At 40.5% G+C, this 21,149-nt stretch overlaps 1 protein-coding gene across 5 annotated transcripts in view; it reads left to right on the forward strand.

Moving 5' to 3' along the window:
- Positions 1-21,149, forward strand: part of skic3 (SKI3 subunit of superkiller complex) — a 108,942-nt gene that overhangs the window by 23,793 nt on the left and 64,000 nt on the right. For all 5 annotated transcript variants that reach the window (XM_078214771.1, XM_078214770.1, XM_078214772.1 and 2 more), the window contains exons 7-14: positions 1,639-1,737; positions 3,760-3,868; positions 5,928-6,068; positions 8,751-8,852; positions 13,635-13,771; positions 14,678-14,761; positions 15,103-15,206; positions 18,174-18,300. In XM_078214771.1, coding sequence (XP_078070897.1) covers positions 1,639-1,737; positions 3,760-3,868; positions 5,928-6,068; positions 8,751-8,852; positions 13,635-13,771; positions 14,678-14,761; positions 15,103-15,206; positions 18,174-18,300 — 903 coding nt within the window. The remainder of the gene's footprint in view (positions 1-1,638; positions 1,738-3,759; positions 3,869-5,927; positions 6,069-8,750; positions 8,853-13,634; positions 13,772-14,677; positions 14,762-15,102; positions 15,207-18,173; positions 18,301-21,149) is intronic.

Below are 21,149 nucleotides of genomic sequence, written 5' to 3' on the forward strand. Positions count from 1 at the left end.
TTAGTCTCCCATTCTGGAAAACCAGGAGAAAAGTACTTTGTTTCCCCTGGGTACTTTCACTTCTTGTGGGCCAGAGATGGGCTTGAAAGGTGAACCAGGAAACCCTCAGTAATAATTAATTTTGTTCATTGATTTGTTCCTTCAATGCAATTATCCCCAGTCCCAATCTTAATGTGATCTGTTCTGCAGTTCTGGAATGTAATGATAGTTGTACTTATCCTATTGTTTTGGAAGGAACTGGCAGGCAGCCGCAATAGAAGCTGCTGAATTTAATAAGGTATTCTTCTTCATTTGACAGCCATTCTGTTGACAGAAATAAGTGGTCAGTTGGAACCAAAAACGCTGCTGAATGCTTACATATATTATGGAAAATGTTACAGTTCAAAAAATAATTTCAAAAGTGTAGAACAGTATTTAAATTTAATCTTGGAAAAAGGAGACAAAGGTTTTCTTCAAGATATTGCAAATGGATTAAATGGGCCTTACCGAGAGAGATCTAGCCATTGAAAATTCCTCTTCAGTAATATTGTTTGATCTTCTCAGGTATTTGGCCAGTTACCTATTTTCTTACTTTTAGCATTGAAATATGCAGAGTCTGATTACTGACCATGATGGTTGTTTGATAGAGTTTTATTTCTTGGGTGCTCCATTCCAAGTACTTGCACTCATATGTAATCAATATGAGTTTTGATATTGCAAACTAAGATTAAACTACAATCCAAATTTTACAAATTGTATGTGTCAGCTACTTGTGTAGGTGGCATGAAAACTGTGGGGCAGTAAGTACCTTTGCATACTGACTGCCGGTGTCATGTGATTGGATGCTGTGTGATCGACCCTCCAGGATTATGTCGATACAGTGCACACCCTTAACTGAAATTTTTTTATTGACATGCACTGAGTCAGAGGTAAAACCTCTATGACTTATTACAATGATCCATTATATCAGCAAAAATCCATTATAACTGCTGAGACAGGTTTTCACATTAAACCAACAAACACCATAAATTGTGCCGTTTAGAGAGAAGATTTTCAGATGAGATTGAAAGACCTGCTTCAAGATAGTGAAATAAATCTGATTTTGGTCTTACAACATAGAGTTTGAAAAGGTAATTTATAGAATTGAAGAGCTTAAATAGGAACTAAAGATTAGGGTAATTCATTATTGTTAAATGATTTTTTTCATTTGTAAGTACGTTTTCAGCCTCAGCTCAGTGGTGGCAATCCTGTTTCTGAGTCAGAAAGCTGTTCTCGGATTCATACTCCACTCTACAACTTGATCATACCATCTAGACTAACATTGTCAGAGCACCTTTAGGATTAAGCATTAAATTGAAGCCCCATTTGCCATCTCATATGCCACGTTGTGAAGATGAGCAGGGGAGTTATTTCATTGCCCTAACTAACATTTAATCTTTATTCAATACCTCAAACAGATTATCATGTAATTTCTTTGTTTGTGGAACTTCCCCAAGGTGAAATTTGACTCCTGATTTTACCTACATTATATGAATAATTATACTGCAAAAGTAACTGTAGTACTTTGGAACATCCTGAGGTTGTGAAAGATGTTTTATAAATATAATTTTCTTAATTTTGTTCTCACTGTATTGCTAATTCTCTCTCTTCTTTGTGTAGTTGATAACTGCTTTTGAAAATGTCCTTTCATCCATGGACAAGATTCCAAGTGATAACCATCAGAAGCTTTCCACTGACTACATTAAATTTCTATCAAAAGTAAGCTTTTTTAAAAAAAAACATTCATGGGATATGGTTATCAGTTGCAAAATGAGCATTTACTGCCCATCTCTAATTGTTCCTTGAGAAGGTGAAGATGAACTGCGTTTTTGAACTGCTGAAGTCTTTGTAGTGAAGTTAGTCCCACAGTGCTGATCTGATCTGATTTAATCTGATTTATTATTGTCACATGTATTAGTATACAGTGAAAAGTATTATTTCTTGCGTGCTATACAGACAAAGCATACCGTTCATAGAGAAGGAAAGGAGAGGGTGCAGAATGTAGTGTTACAGTCATAGCTCGGGTGCAGAGAAAGATCAACTTAAGATGAGATAATCTACCTAACCTACACATCCTTGGACACTAAAGTGAAATTTACCTTACTAATTCATCCAATCTACACATCTTTGGACACTGAGGGGCGATTTGATTTATTATTGTCACATGTATTGGGATGCAGTGAAAAGTATTGTTTCTGGCGCACTACACAGACAAAGCATACCGTTCATAGAGTACGTAGGGGGAGAAGGAAAGAAGAGAGTGCAGAATGTAGTGTTACAGTCATAGCTAGGGTGTAGAGAAAGACCAACTTAGTGCGAGGTAGGTCCATTCAGAAGTCTGATGGCAGCAGGGAAGAAGCTGTTCTTGAGTCAGTTTATAAGGCTCTGGTCAGACCCCATTTGGAATATTGTGATGTGGAGATGCCGGTGTTGGACTGGGGTGGGCACAGTAAGAAGTCTCACAACACCAGGTTAAAGTCCAACAGGTCCACCTGGCATCATGAGCCTTTGGAGCGCCGCTCCCTCATCACTCCCACTCACCCGAGGAAGGAACAGTGCTCCAAAGGCCCGTGACATCAAACAAACTTGCCGTTAGCGTTCCAAGATTTTGACTCAGCAACAATGAAAGAAAACACTGTTTCCAGGTCAGGATGCTGTGGGACATGGAGGGAACTTAAGAGGTGGTAGTGTTCCCATGCATTTGCTATTCTTATCCTTCTTGGTAGTACCAGTTGCGGGCTTGGGTGCCACGGCGAATGTACCGGGGCACTATTGTCCCTCATGCTTTTGTTTATTCCGAGAAGGTGCAATGTCTGGACATATTCCTTCTGTCTGCAAAGGACAGGTCCCTGCAAATAACTATATAGCTTCTAACAAGTATAAGTGATCTATATTGTGAGCCAAATTGATGATTGTAAATTGTTAGTGTAATTCTTGGCACAACGAGGATTGTTAGGCAAGTGCTGCCCAGTTGCAAATACTATGTTCTGCATTTTGCAAGCACTTGTTGATTGAGTATGATCAGTTCTTGACCTATTGCGAACAGTTGAAGGGATGTGCTGTCTGATACAATCTGCCCATTGTTGTGATGTAAAGCCTATGTACCTGGCATTGCAATGGCAGTGAAATTCAAATACCACATTACTCATTTGTGTGGTAGGCATATGTTTTTTTGACTTGATGGCAGCATCCTATTAGTGGAAGCCATGATGTTGAGATGCTGGCGTTGGACTGGGGTGGGCACAGTAAGAAGTCTCACAACACCAGGTTAAGGTCCAACAGATCTATTTGGAATCATGAGCCTTCGGAGCGCTGCTCCTTCATCACAACTCCGAAAGCTTGTGATTCCAAATAAACTGTTGGACTTTAACCTGGCGCGAGACTTCTTACTATTAATGAAAAACACTTATGTTGCCACTGCATTGCAGCAACTGGAAATGGCTAGCTTTACCTGTTTCTCAAGATTTTGAGATACTTTATCCTTCCAGCACCTCTTTTCTTATGCAATTATGCTTGTTCCCTTTGAAGTTTGGCACCCTTGCATCTGACTGGATGAGTGCAAAATGAAAAGCTATAACAGCATATCTCTTCAGCAATAATTAATTTACAAATTTTCAACTTCACCAACTCCAGTGCAATATTTGGAAAATGCTTTATTTTACTTTTGTCAAGGTTGTATAAAATCAAAACTGTGTTTTTGAAAATAGAACCATATAACTTTTTTAAAAACATTTGTTTCAGCTGCCGCATGAAGAAGACAAACTAAAATTAGCTTGTGAGGCTTTACTAGCCCAGTATCCTAATTCATCATCTTCACTAGAAGTGCTCAGCATGCATTTTATCCAGACAGGTAATTATTTTTCTGGTTTCTGTTTATATGGTTGATACTTGCTGGTTGAGATCTTAGCGCCTCATAAAATTGCCCATTATTTGACAAAAATTGTCAGTCCTGAACAGAGAAACAGTAAAGGTCAATATTGTGAGAAGTGAGGGATTTCATAACTAATACTGTGAGACAATGAGGACATTCTTACCGTTGTGCCCAACCGGCTGATGGGCGGGGCGAGCCGGTAAGATCGCGAGAGAGCTAAGAAATCAGGTTCGCACCTGATTTCTCGCCTTGCGATCTTACTGGCACCGGATATCCGGCAAGGTTACCCTTGCACCCATTTCTGGCACGAGGCTGAATAAATTATTTGAATCTATTTAGTATTGATTTAATGAGCCCAGGACGTAATTGTCTGGGCTCACTTGCCTCTCTGGCCTCTCCAGGAGAGATTCTTTTTGGCGAGAATCGTAGCTGGTCCCCAGCAACGGGGACCAGTCACGATGGCCTCGCTGGTAGAACCGGAGGCCATTGAGGCCCCCGGCGGGGATGGGAGGGTTGGGGCGGAGGAGCGCCCTTGGACAGTGCCAGCCTGGTACCCTGATAGTGCCAAGGTGACTATTGTGGTGGTGGGGCCAGACCAGGGAGGGGGTGGGGGTCCTCTGCAACTATGCATTTGGGATCAGTGGGGGTGGAGAAGGGGGGACCCGCTGCCACTCTGCATTAGGGATTGGTGGGGGGGAGGGAAGGGTGATTGGGGCTGGCCACGGATTGGATGTCCCTCTGGCGATCGGGTGGGAATCAGGACTGGCGATGGGGGGGGGAGATCAGTGCGAGGGGGGAGTAATGGGGTAGATTGGTCCAGGCAAGGGGGGCGGGGGGGTCGCGATAAGCCGTGGCTCCCCCCTCCTGCGGTAGCTAGGGGGTGCTGTGGTTGGCTGGCAGAGGCTGAGAGACAGACTTCTGCTGGAGACCTGCACGTGTGCAATTGCGCCCTCTGCTGCTCTCAGCCAGCGTTCGGGTGATTTAAGTCCTGCCCGCTCCCCCTTCAGGCGAGAAACCATTTTTGAGGGTTTTTTTTGGTCTAAGTGAATATGATAGCAGATTTGAACTCTCCCGTTTTCACACACGTCCTGGATCGCCCCAATGTCTGGTGTTTGCTGTAAGGGAACATTATTGAGATAGAAGGGAGAGAGTGCTTTCCCTTGGGCAGTACTAGTTTAGTGTGTGCGTGTGTGTCATTGCAACTAAGTGCAAAGTATGGGAAGGTGCACAATAAAGAACAAAGAAAATTACAGTACAGGAACAGGCCCTTCGGCCCTCCAAGCCTGCACCGACCATGCTGCCCAACTGAACTAAAACCCCCTACCTTTCCAGGGACCATATCCCCCCTATTCCTATCCTATTCATGTATCGTATCTGCTTCCACTACCTCCCCCGGCAGTGAGTTCCAGGCACCCACCACGACAATGTCCCAAATCCAGCACTTTCCATCCTCCTGAAGATAAAAATGATGTTGTCGTGTTGGAGACGACATTTTCAATTTTCAAAAGGTAAAATGCTTTGGAAAGAATAAGAATGAAACTTATTGAAACAGCACTGTTTTATAGGATTTGTATCATTGCAGGGAACACAGCGCAGATTACAGGAAAATATTCCAATTTAGATTGTCCTTTAAAACTGATAGATCAGCAAGTTTTAACTTTGAACATTTCAAGTGTGATCATTAATGTGTCTGGTTGATCTAGTAGCACTTGCAATGGTGCTTTTGTAATTGGTACTATTTCTAAACATGCTACCTTGCAAGAATAGTTGTTCTTCAATCATAGTGTTCTTCATATACTTTAGGAGTTTGCCATCAATAGTATTATTGGTGGTAAATTTTTACAGCATAGAGTCATAGAGGTTTACAGCATGGAAACAGGCCCTTCGGCCCAACTTGTCCATGCCGCATAATGAGGATACCTTTGTTTGAAGATTGGACATGACACTACCAGAAAGCTAACCTTTTTATCCAGTTTGCAGCAGTGTGTAATCTACATTACTGAAGGATTCTGTTACGCTATTCCTTTATTTTAAGCAGACTGCTTTAGTGAAGAAGCTTTTCAGTGTTATTCAAGACTTAATAAAATGGAACCAACAAATGGACTAGGGCTTATTGGAGCTGGGATAAAAGCTATGCAAGAAAAGAAATACGACGAAGCAGCAAAGAACCTAACCAAAGGTAGTTTTCTTTTAGGGTGAATTGTTTGGGGTGAATTGTTGGGGGGAATTAAGCTTGTGGGGTAAGAAATCTATCAGATAAGTGTAATATACTATAGATAATGTCTCCGGTTCAGTGATTTCTGAAAATGTAACTGTGCTCTTTTTCTTTTTAAAATAATTGTTTAATCTAGCAAAATATTTTAAGTGTGGATTTGTGTTTACAATGGGCCTGTTGATTATGACTTTTAGGTGAATACATTTTACTGGGTCCTAGGTTTACATGAGTCCAGATTTGGAATTGATGAGATCGTACCAGCTATAAGCATCTTTCCTGATATGTATTGGACCAGTTTCTAATGGTTACTGGCTCTGAGCTTAAAATTGTCCTAACATGTTACATATACATACGAAAGCATGTTCGCAAACACTAAATTAAATCACAGAATTGTTATAAAACAGAAGAAAGCCATTTAGCCCATCATGTCTGCACTAGCTTTGCAAACGAGCATTATGACCTGGGGACATTCCCCTGCCTTTTCCCCCTACTACTGGACGTTGTTTCTATTCAAGTAATCATCTAATGGCCTCTTGAATGCCTCAATTGAATCTGCTTCCGCCACACTTACAGGCAGTGTATTCCATACCTGATGTGAAAAAGTTTTTTCTCACATCCCATTAGCTTTTTTTTTGCAAATCACTTTATATCTGTGCCCTCTTGTTCTTAATCTTTTTACGAGCCGGACTATTTCTCCCTATCTACTCTGTCCAGCCTCTCATGATTTTGAACAGCCCTATCAAATCCCTTCTTGGCTTTCTCTCCAAGCAGAATATTCCCAACTTCTCCAATCTATCCTCATAACTGAAATTATTTGGAAGGTTCATTTAAAAAGGATGAAGTGAAAAATGAAAATATTTGGGAGTTAAAACAAGTCATCTGAGCAGAGTATGGATAACTTCATGTTATTTGTCAATGGTGCATGTAATCTGAGAGTTCCTGATGTGGGTATCTGGGACTGGGTGGCCCAGGTATGCTGTGTACAAATTTCTTGATTTATCTAAGGTGTTTCTGAATCTCCTGTGGCAACAATGTTACACACCTCCTTTTGATAGTATGGTTCAATTGCCCTGTTTGTAGTAGTGCAATTGGAAGACTTAGCTCATAGCATCAATATTTGGGAACCGACACTAGTAATCTGAGTTCCTCCTGGATGACTTGTAAAGTATACAAGTGGAAATATATTTCATTATCCAACATTGAGTTAGTTAATTTCTAATTAACCAACAAGTTCACTCCAAATAAAATATAGAAAGTCACCAGATTTATTTATAACAAATTGAAATCAATTTTACAAGCCTCAATCAATTTCAATTGCAGATGTACAATTTGGGCATTATGTGATCAAATTTTCATTGGTAGCAAGTCAAATTTGAAACATTTTGCAATTTTGGTTCTGTTAGTTTACAAATTGGAATATAGTGGAATGGTAGCTGAAGGGTATCTTGCCTTGTGAATTATTCAGAATCCTATAACATGGCAAGGATATGTCCTCTCTCAGGCAGACAGCTGCAAAAACTTGAATAGGGCATTCCTCCACACCCACTCCCTAGTGCCAAGTCCATTCTGTACTTGTTGATCAGATTTATTTTCTCTTTGCATGCACCAGCTGAGCTATTAATGATTGGGTTAGTTGGCAGTCTATAGTTGTATCTTTTGGCAATTTGATTTCAAAAAAAGTGAGGCTATATAACCATACTTCAGTATTTTGCTATGTATGATTATTCCTGTGAGCTTCTCATTCTAGAACTTGTATACACTCCCTACATAACGGATGAATGTGCTTATTAAAACTCTTGATTATTTTCCCTCCTATTTGTATCTTCAATGCCTCCAGACTTGATTATTTCAATGCACTCCTGGCTGGTCTCCCACATTCTACCTTGTCCAAACTTGAGATCATCGAAAGCTCTGTATTAACTTATACCAAGTCCTGGTCACCTAACACCCCAGTGCTTGTTGACCTACATGGACTCCCAGTTAAGCAGTGCCTTGATTTTAAAATACTCCTCCTCGTTTCAAATCTCTCCATGGCCTTGACCTTTCCTATCTCTGAAATTTCCTCCAGCCCCACAATTCCTCTGAGTAAACTGCACTCTTTTAATTCCGCCTTGTCAAACATCCCTGGTTTTAATCATGGGATCCCTACAGAACAGAACAAGGCCATTCAGCCCATCAAGTCTAAACTGACCTCTGAAAGAGCATCTTATCCCCCCCCCAATTAAAACCTGCTCATTTACCATGACTAACCCACCTAACCTACACATCTTTGGACACTAAAAGGCAATTTTACAGTGACCAATTCACCTAACCTGTACATCTTTGGACTGTGGGAGGCAACTGGAGCATCTGGAAGAAACCCATGCGGACAGGGGTGCAAACTCCACACATAGTGACCCAAGGCCGGAATTGAACTCGAGTTCCTGATGCTGTGAGGCAGCAGTGCTAACCACTGTGCTGCCACGCTCCACTTTTAGTCACTTTGACCAAGCTTTTGGTCACCTGACCCAATATCTCCTTGCGTACATTGGTGTCATACTAGCACTTTGAGCATTTCATTACTTTAAAATGCTATATGAATATAAGTTGTTTTGCCTACTTGTTCTGCCTTTTAAGCGATCTAGAGGAATATCACTTGCATTTCAGGATTAAAGAAGACACGGTCAGCAATTGCAGCATGGTTTTATCTGGCAAAGATCCAACTCCTGATGCACAAGTACGAAGAAACAATTAGCTCCTGCAGTCAGGGTAGGACATATTGTTTTGTTTGGATTTTTAAAAAATGATCATGTACTAGTTGATCTCCTGTAACAATGTTCCTTGATAAAAATGAACATTTTTCATTTCCTGTAATTGTTTATTTGTTTGCACTGCTCATTTTTCTTTTCAGATGTCTCATTGGCTGTACCTCTGTCTCATTTTCCTTCCTTATTTAAGAAGTATTTGTACCTTTTTAAGTAATGGAGATCAGGGCATTTTAATGACCCCATTTATCCAGCCCTGAAAATCATGTTTTGCATATACTTACAAGTCGAACCACAATGTGCCATGCTTGCATTAGTAATCAGACTCAATTTTCCATCTTACAAATGTTTGTTTCACTTACTGGTACCTTATACGTGGACACAAAGGACCAAACAGGTGATATATGTTGTGAATTCATGCGGGGGTTTAAGACATGCCTATACAGAGCAGACTGCGAATGTTGAATGATGAAGGAAAATGAGTCTTCCAACAAAACAAATGAAATATGAAGCTGATTTTAAACTAAAAGTCATAACATTTGCAAACTCATCATATAACTGCTGCAGCAATGGAATTCAGTGTTGGTGAAAGCCTGGTAGGGAATGGAAGAAAGGACCCACCCTGAAGAAGATGCCCAAGAATAGGGACTAGTAACTGCCTGTTCTTGAGAAACATGTATCAGAATGGGTCCTCAAATTGTCAGAATGGTTCTATCTTTACCAGAAATGCAATACATATAATGTAATTAAGTGAGCCAAATCAAACCCTGAGTCCAGCAAGGATTTCAAAGCAACAGCTAGTTCGTGTTATCGTTTTATGGAACAAAAATATTCAGTGTTGGTTCTTCTGGTAGTGTGGTGACCAGAACTGCACGCAAGACCCCAAATGCAGCCTAACCAAGGTTTTATATAGCTGCAACATGATTTCCCAACTCTTGTACTCAATGCCCCGGCTGATGAAGGCAAGCATGCCATATGCTTTCTTAATCACCTTGGCCATCTGTGTTGCCACCTTTAGGGAGCTGTGGACCTGCACTCCCAGATCCCTCTGTATGTTAATGTTCCTAAGGGTTCTGCCATTTACAGTATAATTCACACCTAAATTTGATCCTCCAAAATGCATCACTTTGCATTTGTCAGGATTAAACTCCATCTGCCATTTCTGTGCCCAAGTCTCCAATCCATCTATATCCTGTTGTATTCTTTGACAATCCTTGGCACTATTAGCAACTCCACCAATCTTTTTGTCATCTGCAAACTTACTAATCAGACTCCCCACATTTTCTTCCAGATCATTTATATATACTACAAACAACAGACGTCCCAGCACTGATCCCTGCGGAACACCACTAGCTACAGATCTGAAAAACACCCTTCCACTGCTACTCACTGTCTCCTATAAGCAAGCCAGTTCTGTATCCATCTAGCCAGCCCACCCCGAATCCCATGGGATTTTAGTTTTTGTACCAGTTTGCCATGTGGGACTTTGTCAAACGCCTTACTGAAGTTCGTGTAAACTACATCCACAGCCCTTTCCATATCAATTGCCTTTGTCACCTCTTCAAAAAACGCATTCAAGTTGGTGAGACATGACCTTCCCTGTACAAAACCATGCTGCCTGTCACTAATTAGTCCATTTTCTTCCAAATGTGCATATATCCTGTTCCTCGGTATCTTCTCCAAAAGTTTCCCCAGCACTGACATCAGGCTCACTGGCCTGTAATTTCCTGGATTATCCCTGCTTCCTTTCTTAAAGAAGGGAACAACATTGGCTATTCTCCAGTCCTCTGGAACTTTGCCTGTGGTCAAAGAGGACATGGAGATATCTGTTAAGGCCCCAGCTATTTCTTCCCTTGCCTTCTGCAGTAACCTGGGATATATTCCATCCAGCCCCGGGGACTTGTCTACCTTAATGCAATTTAGGATGCTCAATACTTCCTCCTTCAATATATTGACATCCTCTAGAGCGTTCTCACACCTATCCCTGACCTCAACATCTGTCATGTCCTTCTCCTCGTTGAATACCGATACAAAGTACTCATTAAGGATCTCACTCGCTTCCTGTGGCTCCATGTATAACTTCCCTCCAATGTCCTTGAGTGGGCCTACTCTTTCTCTTGCTACCCTCTTGTTCCTAATATATGCATAAAAAGCCTTGGGATTCTCCTTGACCCTGTTTGCTAAAGACATTTCATGGCCTCTTTCAGCCCTCCTAATTCCACATTTAAGTTCCTTCTTACTTTGACTATACTCTTCAATGACTTTGTCAGTTTTTAGATGCCTAGACCATTCTACGCTTCCTTTTTCCTTTTGACTGTGCTTACAATTTTCGTTGTCATCCATCCATGGTTCCTGAATCTTGCCATATCTATCCTTGATTTTTGCGTGCCTGTCCTGCACTTCAATCAACTGGCCTTTAAAAGCCACCCACATGCCAGACATGGATTTGCCCTCAAATAGCCGCTCCAAATCCACATTCCCCAATTCCTGTCTAATTTGGATGTAATTGGCCCCTGCCCAATTAAGCATCCTTACCCGAGAGCCATTCTTGTCCTTATCCATGACAACCATAAATCTTATGGAATTATGGTCGCTAAACCTAAAATGCCTCCTCCACTGTAACATTGATCACCTGGCCTGGCTCATTCCCCAATATCAAGTCTAGTATGGCCCCCTCCCTGGTTGGATTGTCAACATACTGTATATCAGTAAGCCCTCCTGGATACATCTAAGAAATTGCTCTCCATCTGAGCCCCTGGCTGAAATGGAGTCCCAGTCAATATGTGGGGTGGGGGAGGGGGGGGGGGGAGTTCTTAGAATCTTAGAAACCCTACAGTGCAGAAAGAGGCCATTCGGCCCGTCGAGTCTGCGCCGACCACAATCCCACCCAGGCCCTACCCCCATATCCCTACATATTTACCCACTAATCCTTCTAACCTACGCATCCCAGGACACTAAGGGCAATTTTAGCATGCCCAATCAACCTAACCCGCACATCTTTGGACTGTGGGAGGAAACCGGAGCACCCGGAGGAAACCCACGCAGACACAAGGAGAATGTGCAAACTCCACACAGACAGTGACCTAAGCTGGGAATCGAACCCAGGTACCTGTGAAGCAGCAGTGCTAACCACTATGCTACTGTGCCGCCCAGTTAAAGTTCCCTACCGAAATTACCCTGCTTTTTTCACACCTTTTCAGTATCTGACTACACAACTGCTCCTCTGTCTCCTGCGGGCTGTTGGAAGGTCTATAGTACTCCCAACGTTGAGATTTCACCCTTCCTATTCCTGAGCCCCACACATAACGCCTCACTACAAGATTCCTCCCTCAACACAGCTGTGATGTTCTCCCGAATCAGCAATGCAACTCCCCCACCCCTTCTGTCCCATCTAAAACAATGATATCCCAGAATGTTAAGCTGCTAGTCCTGTCCCTCCTTTAACCATGTCTCCGTAATTGCAATAACATCATAATTCCATGTGGTAATCCAGGCTCTCAGTTCACCTGTTTTACCTGTTATACTCCTTGCATTGAAGCAAACCCACTTCAGACCTCCAGTCCCACTGGACCCCACAGCTTCCCTCTGCCTGCTCTTACTCTGTGCTATGTTTATCTCAGTCTCACTTTTTTCCCCAGTCCACACACTTACTGGCATGCTGTTCCGGTTTCCTGCCACACTAGTTTAAACCCTCCCGAACAGTATTAGCAAACTTTCCGTCCAAGATATTGCTGCCCGTCCAGTTCAGGTGCAACTTGTCCTCCTTGTACAGGTCCCACCTTCCCCAGAAGACATCCCAGTGATCCATATATCTAAAGTCCTCCCTCCCACACAAGCTATCTCCCTGTTCCAAGCCTCATTAGCACGTGGCACGGGGAGTAATCCTGAGATTACTACCCTAGAGGTCCTGCTTTTTAGCTTCCTATCTAGCTTCCTATCTAACTCCCTGAATTATCTTCGCAGGACTTCTTCCCTCTTCCTTTCTACATCATTAGTGCCATCTGTCTGTACCCTTCCATTTCAGGATGCTCTGTATCTGCTCACCCAGGGAGGCAACACACCATCCTTGAGTCTCGTTTGCAGCCACAGAAACACCTGTCTGTGCCTCTGACTATTGAGTCTCCCCTACAACTATCACTTGCTTAGACTTAGCCTGACCCTGCTCTGCAGCAGAACCAGTTGTGGTGCTACAGGCCCAGTTGCTGCTGGCATTTTCCCGAGAGGCTATACCCCCAACAGTATCCAAAACTTGCAATTTAAAGTGTGTTTCAATTTTAGATGTATGTAAAGATATAGGTTTATTGGTACTATTCAGTTTAAAATTAAAATAACACAATGTACTCTTACAATTTTCATATTTTGCTTATTTGCATTATTTAGATGATTTATTTCATGCTTTAACCTTAATCAAAAAGACAGCAGGTGACTTACAACCACCAGAACCACTGCATTTGCCTCTGGAAGCTGCGTGGGATTAACATTTTCCACCCTCACTCTCTCAATTGTTCCAAACCTAAATTAAGCACCCAGTTTCTACTGTATGAAGATGATGATACTGAGTAGCAAGCCAAGTCCTAAAAGTTTGTAATTCAACATATTGGTGCACCATGACACTTCTACCTCTGCACAGGTTCAAATGAGATTCATAATGCTCCTTGTGTTTGTTTTTGAAAATTATCTCCTCATCAAGCTGTAAATTTACAAATACGTGTATTCGGTGGAACAAAATTATAGGAGTTGAAGTTCTCTTGAATTTTCAGTTTATGTTTGTGATTCATGTCCTTAGGTCTGGAGTTGTTGGAAAGCAGTGTCCGTGATGGTAACACTCAGCAAAAACACAAGTTACTTCATTTACAGGTCGAAGCAATGGTCAGATCTGGTGACCCAAATAATGCACAGAAAGCCTCAGGTATCTTGGAACAGGTATGACTCAGCATTGTAAATTCCTGCATTATGTTTCCAATGCGAAGCCTTGATGTTTTTTCTATTAACATTACTATAAATTACATCTGGAGGTTTTGGAGATAATTTCTGGTACAAAGGCAGACATCATTTTACCCTTAGTGGATCTCTTACTGCAGAACTAGATTTCTACCATTTTTTATGTTGAAACGGGGTTTGCACCATTGAAATTTTTTGCTTTTCGGGAACTCTGTCTTAATGTTTTGATTTTAATATACTGTGTTACAGGTAGGAGAGAGATGGTGGAATAACTTTTCCCCTTGCTCCTCACTTCTCTGTTGTCTGCAATAAGATATGTATTTAGAGGGAGTGTTTTAAAACCATTTTATTGCTGTGACTTTTAATAATAGACATGGGATAGGTTTTCTGGTTAGGTTAAATCAGAGTAAAGATAAATGTTTATTCACACAGTACCCTGAAATGTAAATACAATGAAAACACTGAACACACAAGACAAATGAAAGGATGAATTCTAGAGATGAATATTGCATTTGTGCCTATTAACCTAATAACAAGTAGCAAAATAATGTTTGAATCAGGCCTTTTTTAAAGATGGGTTATCTCTTGTGTTTCTTTGGAGACGAATGAAAGTTGGACGTCTGAGTTTCTGTATGAAGTTATAGCCAAGTTTCTATAGAGACAAATCCTCGCAGGTGAAGATATATTTGCTTCTGCCACCTCCTTACTGCTTGGGTTGACTGGTTGTTAGGCAGGGTCTGCTATTTTGTATAAATTCAGAAATAACTAAATTATGTTTCTACTATAGCTGAGCAGGATTTACTTTGGAGTAGGAATTGATGTTATGGGTAGTTTAGAAAGTAATCAACTAATCTTTGTGTAATACTGTGGATGTTGCTACTTTTTCAGCTTTCTGACTCCAATGAACCAGCACTACTTGCCATGAAAGGCCAAGCTTATTTGAACAGGGGTCTGATGAAACAAGCATCTCAGGTTGATTTGTGCTTTAAATTGCATAATTAATAATACACAAATGTACATTAAGTTCATGTTCCAATTATTGTCACTTTGCAAATGTAACTGCCACTTTTTAAATGCAACTGTCATTTGCTGTATAACTACAGCTTATTGTTTTTAATACTTACATTTAATTCCTCGTTAACAGGAAAACATAATTTTAGTGCTGAAATTAAATTATAGTAAAATGATGTATAAAAAATTTAAATCTTAGTATTTTCTTCCTGTCAACAATAACCTACTTGCGTTATACAGATATTTATTAGAATATTGAATCTTTACTGGAAGATAAAATATTTTTTCCTCCATTCTGATAGATTGCAACAGATCTTATAACTTCTTGTCCTGACCTGGCTGAGACTTGGGAACTCCAAGGCCTTATTAGTTATACCCAAAAAGATTATGAGCTGGCAGAACAAAGGTAAGAGATGTAATTTAACCCTGAGCATGCCTTGTGCTTCCAAATAAAAGCAAAGGTTTTTTTTCTTAATTCGATATTCTAAGTTTGATTTAAAAAGAAAGTGAGGCTCTCGGCTGTGATATATTTTGTATTTCAACTTCGAGAATTGACTGGCTCTGTGTTATGAAAAATCTTATTGAGGTTTGCAAACCAGAAACAAGGAAAACAATAGATATTTCTGAAGCTTGTATTGCTAATGGCATACTTTTGTGAAAGGGTACCACTGAACTGTATTAAGTGAAATATAAGGGATTCAATTACTGTTAGGAAACTTGTACTTGTTTTCAAAGTACAGTCTGGAGATAACCTGTACCATTCAAGCAACCATAAAGTACAACCTAAATAATATCTGGAACAGATGCAATAATTGCCTTGAAGCTCAAATGTAAATATGACAGAGTTGGGATGTGAAGTTTGCAAAGGAGCACCTGTGCAGTTGTGGACTCTCAAATCTCAATTCTTATAACTAGAGGTTGGGGAAGTATAAAAAGGCTCGCCTGGATGAGGGGGCTAGATGCCAACTACATTATTCATAAGAGCAGGGATACAGACCATGAGTAAGCATGGAATCTGTGGATGAACAGGTTGCTTAGAAGAAAATTGATGGCTCAAAGTGGCCATTATGACATCAAATGTTTACAAAATTAGTGATATCGCTTGCTAAATGTGGCACCACAGCAGGCTCAAATTCAATGTAAAATAGAAATTGTCGGTCACAAGATAGTTACTGCAACTAGTGGTTTCTGACAGCAGATAAACTTTAAATATCAAAGATCCTGTGTCACACTACCACCTGCAGGTATGTTTAACATTAATGCCATAAAGATAATTGAAAAAGGAGTTTTTGATGGAGATTGAAGTTGAATGTTGTGACCGATATTTTCCATATATAATATCCATTTGTATACTGTCTCTAAAGACAGTTGAAAATACTATTATGAATACCTAGTTTATGGTTCATAGTAATATTTTGGAGGTAATCTTTAATTCTGGGAAAATTAAAATTAACTGAAGGAAATGGGATAAATACAAATAAAGCAACTTGTAGACTAGTACACTTAAAATATTGGGGCCATGTCAACTTAAGGGGTTAACAGCTAGAAATGTAAGATCATAAAACAGCAGGTGGGCTGACATAGCTAGAGAATATTGGCAGTGAGGTTCAGTAAAACTTGAAAGGATATGTCATCATGCAGATTGGAAGAATTAAGGTTCAAGGATTTCAATTTATGTGTTTGTTGGGAGAGATATGTAATGGGTGAAAAGCATTGATGTTAGCTGGCTTTGTGTAGTTGGATCTCAGGAGAAGTCCCAGGAACAGTTTGATTTTTCTGTGCAGATAGAGCTCAGGAGAAATCTTAGGGAGCTGAGAGGGTAGCAGATGGTCATTGGTTCTGTGCTGGAAAGGGCTACGACTCAGAAGAAACTCTTAAAATCATTTATAGCTTTGTGTAGAGATTGGAGCTTGGTGAAATCGAGACGCAGAGGCAGTGCCAGTCCACTGAAGCTAGCTGACTATTAAAGAATTAAAATTGTGCCAGTAAATAGCTTCTGAATTGCAGACTTGGAAATCCAGGGAAAGAGTCTCGGACAAAGTGAAGAAACCTACAAAATGGCAGAAAAAGTAGGCCATTCAGCCCCTTGTGCCTGCTCTGCCATTCAATGAGATAACTGATCTGTTTGTTTTGAACTCTACTTTCCTGTCTACCTCTTAACAACCTTATGAACCTTAAAAATATTCAATGGTCCTCACTTCTATCACCCTCTGAGGCAAAGTACCAAAGACATACAACCCTCTGAGAGAAAAGATTTCTCCTCATCTCTGTACTAAAAGGGCGATCCCTAATTTTTAAACAGTGCCCCCCTAGTTCTGGACTCCACAAGAGGAAACATCCTTCCCACATCCACCTTATCAAGACCATTCAGGATCTATACACTTCAATAAAGTCATCCCTCACTCTTCTAAATTCTAGTGGAAACAAGCCCAATCTGTCTAACCTTTTCTCACAAGAAAACCTGTTCATTCCAGGTAATGACCTCGTAAACCACCTCTGAACGGCCTCCAATGCATTTGCGTCCTTTCTTAAATAAGGAGACCAAAACTGCACATAGTATTCAAGATGTGGTCTCACCAGTGCCCTGTATAACTGAAGCATTACATCTTTTTATGTTCGATCTATCTCGTAGTGAAACCCTTGGAGATGTGCAATCATTGAAGCATTCTGAGTTAGAGAAGTTTTGAGGGAATTTAGAGCTTGATCTTCAAAAGTGAAAAGTTTCTGTCCCTTGTGAGGGTGACAGTTTCAATGAGGTTGGTTGACTCAGTACTTACTGACATCTGGTTGTTTGCTGAGAAATCTATGGGATCTGCTTTGGTCACATTTGTAAACTGTGGTGTATGTTTGTTCATTCACACATACCTTGTGTTAACCCTGAATGTTGGAGTGTAAGACATATTGTGAGTTGTTTCATCTTTCTGACCTGGTATAGTTAAAATCTAATTTTGTTCAAAACACATGGAATCTTGTGGCTTTATTTTCTTAAGTGTCTTGAATCTCAAATTTTGACTATTTTAAACAAAATGTTATTGGTCCCTAACCGGATCTTACCGAAAGCTTTGAGGTTGGGTCTTGGATTGAAAAGGCCATCATGAGGTTCAGATGATGAATATAAAATTTGTATTTTTCATTATTTTGGCACAATGTAAAGCTGAATCACTGTCATGGTATCACCTCAAATCCGTGGTTTTCTGTTTCACTGTTGTCTTATCTGGTAACTGAAAGAAAATTAAAATCAACTGCATGACAAAATTACCCACAGTTTCAAAATATTCCGTGTTGGAAGGAACTTTAAAGTCCTAACTTTTTATATGGACCTAATTTTCGAGAAATGTAGAACCAAATAACATTTTGACATATGTCCCTACAGTTTCCATAAAGCTCTGAAAATAAAAACAGACTGTGGAGAATATTACCACTATCTTGGACTAACATATTGGTTCATGGGGGAGACGATGAGAAAAGACAAAACTAAAACTGCTACAAATTTGTTAAAGGTTTGTGAAACTATAATAATCTTTCTTATGTACAAAATTCTGCAAGTGAATATCAGACCATGCCACACTATGAAGTGATATGTAAAGTAACCCAGAAGGAAATTTTCAGGGCACCTGACCTATTAAGAATGTGCTTAATCACTTGAATGATCTTTTTCTGACTGCTATTGTGTCTAGATGAATACTGATAAGAATGATTACATGGAAGAAAAACAGAAAATGCTGTTTCCAGGATGATTATGCATCACTATGTGGGGCCCACTTACACTGCTTTAAATGCCTCCTTCAATGATAAAATATCAGTGATTATCTTGCTGGTGTTCCCCAGAGGCTCAAGAGTCCAACAGCCTACACTATGTAATGCTCTGATTCTGAACAGCATTCTGTCGTGCTCAGATATGCCAGGCCCTCCTCATGGGTCATGTATCCTTTTAGATTTGACTTGGTGGACCCAGCCCCCTTCTTCTGTTAATTATTCAAATTTGTAGCTATCCTTAAAGACCTTATTGAACGTACTTTCCTGTGGTACCACCATAATGAATATTATTGTCCCCTTCACTGGACCTCCTCATGATCAAGTGACTACTAACTCATGTCTGTCCCATGAAAGTTGAGAAAGTTTATTTTTGTATAGGCAGACAAATAAATATCGAGGAGTGGTTCCTAATCTCAGATCTTCAATGTCAGACCTAACCTCACCTTTCAGATCTCTGGTGAGATTATTACATGCCCTCCCTTTAACTTGGGCCTCAGTGGTCTTAATTATCCCTTCAATTACGTGATTAAATGTTTCTAGGAGTCCTTCACCCTGTAGATCTATTAAGGTGAGTGCATACTAGGTTCCATAGGCTCCATACTATAGTCCCTTTCCAACTTCCATGGCAACCCAGGTTGGATATCTGTTTGGTCCAGACAATTGTACTGAATTAACTACGTAGCTTGCATTCTGAGCAATCCCCCGATACCTCCCAGTATGTGCTTTTATCGCAAATCTGTGTTTCAAGGGCAATTCTATCAGTATAATCATCAGTGATTCCCTGCAGTTGCCCTTCCGCCCATTAAATGGCATTAGGATGATCATGGCATGTTGAAATGTAATATTGCTATTCATGTGTAACTCATCTGCATACTTGTACAGTCTCTCAATATCATGCCAATACCTTCTTGACTCACAGGTGATCTTATCAAAAGATTTTGAAGTCTTTGCCCATCTCTCCACTTGTGGTCCAGATGCTTCAGGTGGCGGTCAGAGTATCAAATTCTGTTCTCTTAAAAACATAGATAAGAACACAAATATCACCAAGAAAAAGCTATCAATTTACTAGCCCATCTATACTTTCCTTTCATAAGAATATACATCAGTGCCAAGTCGAAATAGTCCAATGAATTGAAATGCACTCAATATCCCAATTCCCATTTACTGTTTAATTTCCAGTTTCTATCTTCTCGATTACTTAATCCTATTCAGTTTGCTTCATGACATCTTTAAAACAGAAATCCAACCTTTCTATTTGATTCCAGGCAGTAACCTATTTTGATTGTTCGTTCTTTGCCTTAAATAGCATCATTTTAAAGGTAGCTTGCTAACAGCACATTTTCCTATGTCAGAATTGTCTCAAATTCAAAGAACAGTGTTGTGGCCTTTCAAAGGCCATTAGTGTTTATCTCATCTCTTTTCTAAAAAAACTTTGTTCCTACATCCATAGCTACCACCTAAACTTGTGTTCTTTTCTTCAAATCCCTTTAAATGTTTTTTTTAAATTCACCATCGTTGTTCTCATTAACCTTCAAATGAATGCCACCTTTAGTTCTGTTCTACCTTGTTCAGCTATTGCCCATTCTGTTCGTGGCTCTCCATTCACTCTACTGTAACCCTTTGGTAAACTGAGCCACATCAGCTCCCCTATAACGACTCTTCTATTACCCTGTTCACTTCCTCACATTTGATCTTTTAAAGAGATAGGTTTTAAGGAGTGGCTTAAGGGAGTAGGGACAGGCAGAGACATTTAAGGAATAAATTCCAGAGTTTCAGATGTATGCAACTGAAGGCACAATCGCCAGTGGTGGAGCAATATAAAACGGATGTATGACCAAGTTTGGAGTAGCACAGAGGTCTCAGTGGGCTGTAGGAAGTTACAGAAATGGGGAGGAGTGCAACATTTGGGCGGCACGGTAGCACAGTGGTTAGCACTGCTGCTTCACAGCTCCAGGGACCTGGGTTTGATTCCCGGCTTGGGTCACTGTCTGTGTGGAGTTTGCACATTCTTCTCATATCTGCGTGGGTTTCCTCTGGGTGCTCCGGTTTCCTCCCACAGTCCAAAGATGTGCGGGTTAGGTTGATTGGCCGTGCTAAAAAATTGCCCCTTAGTGTCTTGAGATGGGTAGGTTAAAGAGATTAGCGGGTAAATATGTAGGGATATGGGGGTAGGGCCTGGGTGGGATTGTGGTCGGTGTAGACTCGATGGGCCGAATAGCCTCTTTCTACGCTGTAGGGTTTCTATGATTTCTATGATTTGAACACAAATATGAGAATTTTAAAATTGCTGTTGCCAGTTTGGGAGCCAATGCAAGCCAATGAGTAAATGGGTGATGGGGGAAAATGGAGTGAGTTTAGATATGGTTAGTAGTGTTTTGGATGCGCTCAAGTTCATGGAGGATTGAAAGTGAAAGTCCAGCCAGCAGAGCATTGAAATGGTAGATTTTGGAGGTAACAAAGACATTAATAAATGTTTCAGCAGCAGGAAGTTAGTGTGGGGAAGCATGGTGACGTTACAGTAGTGGAAATAAGTGACCTTATTGATTGAGAGGATTACGGATTTGGAGTGGACTCCTGAGTCAAATAGGATAAG

The sequence above is a fragment of the Mustelus asterias genome, chromosome 6 (assembly GCF_964213995.1).
Source record: "Mustelus asterias chromosome 6, sMusAst1.hap1.1, whole genome shotgun sequence".
Lineage (NCBI taxonomy): Eukaryota > Metazoa > Chordata > Chondrichthyes > Carcharhiniformes > Triakidae > Mustelus > Mustelus asterias.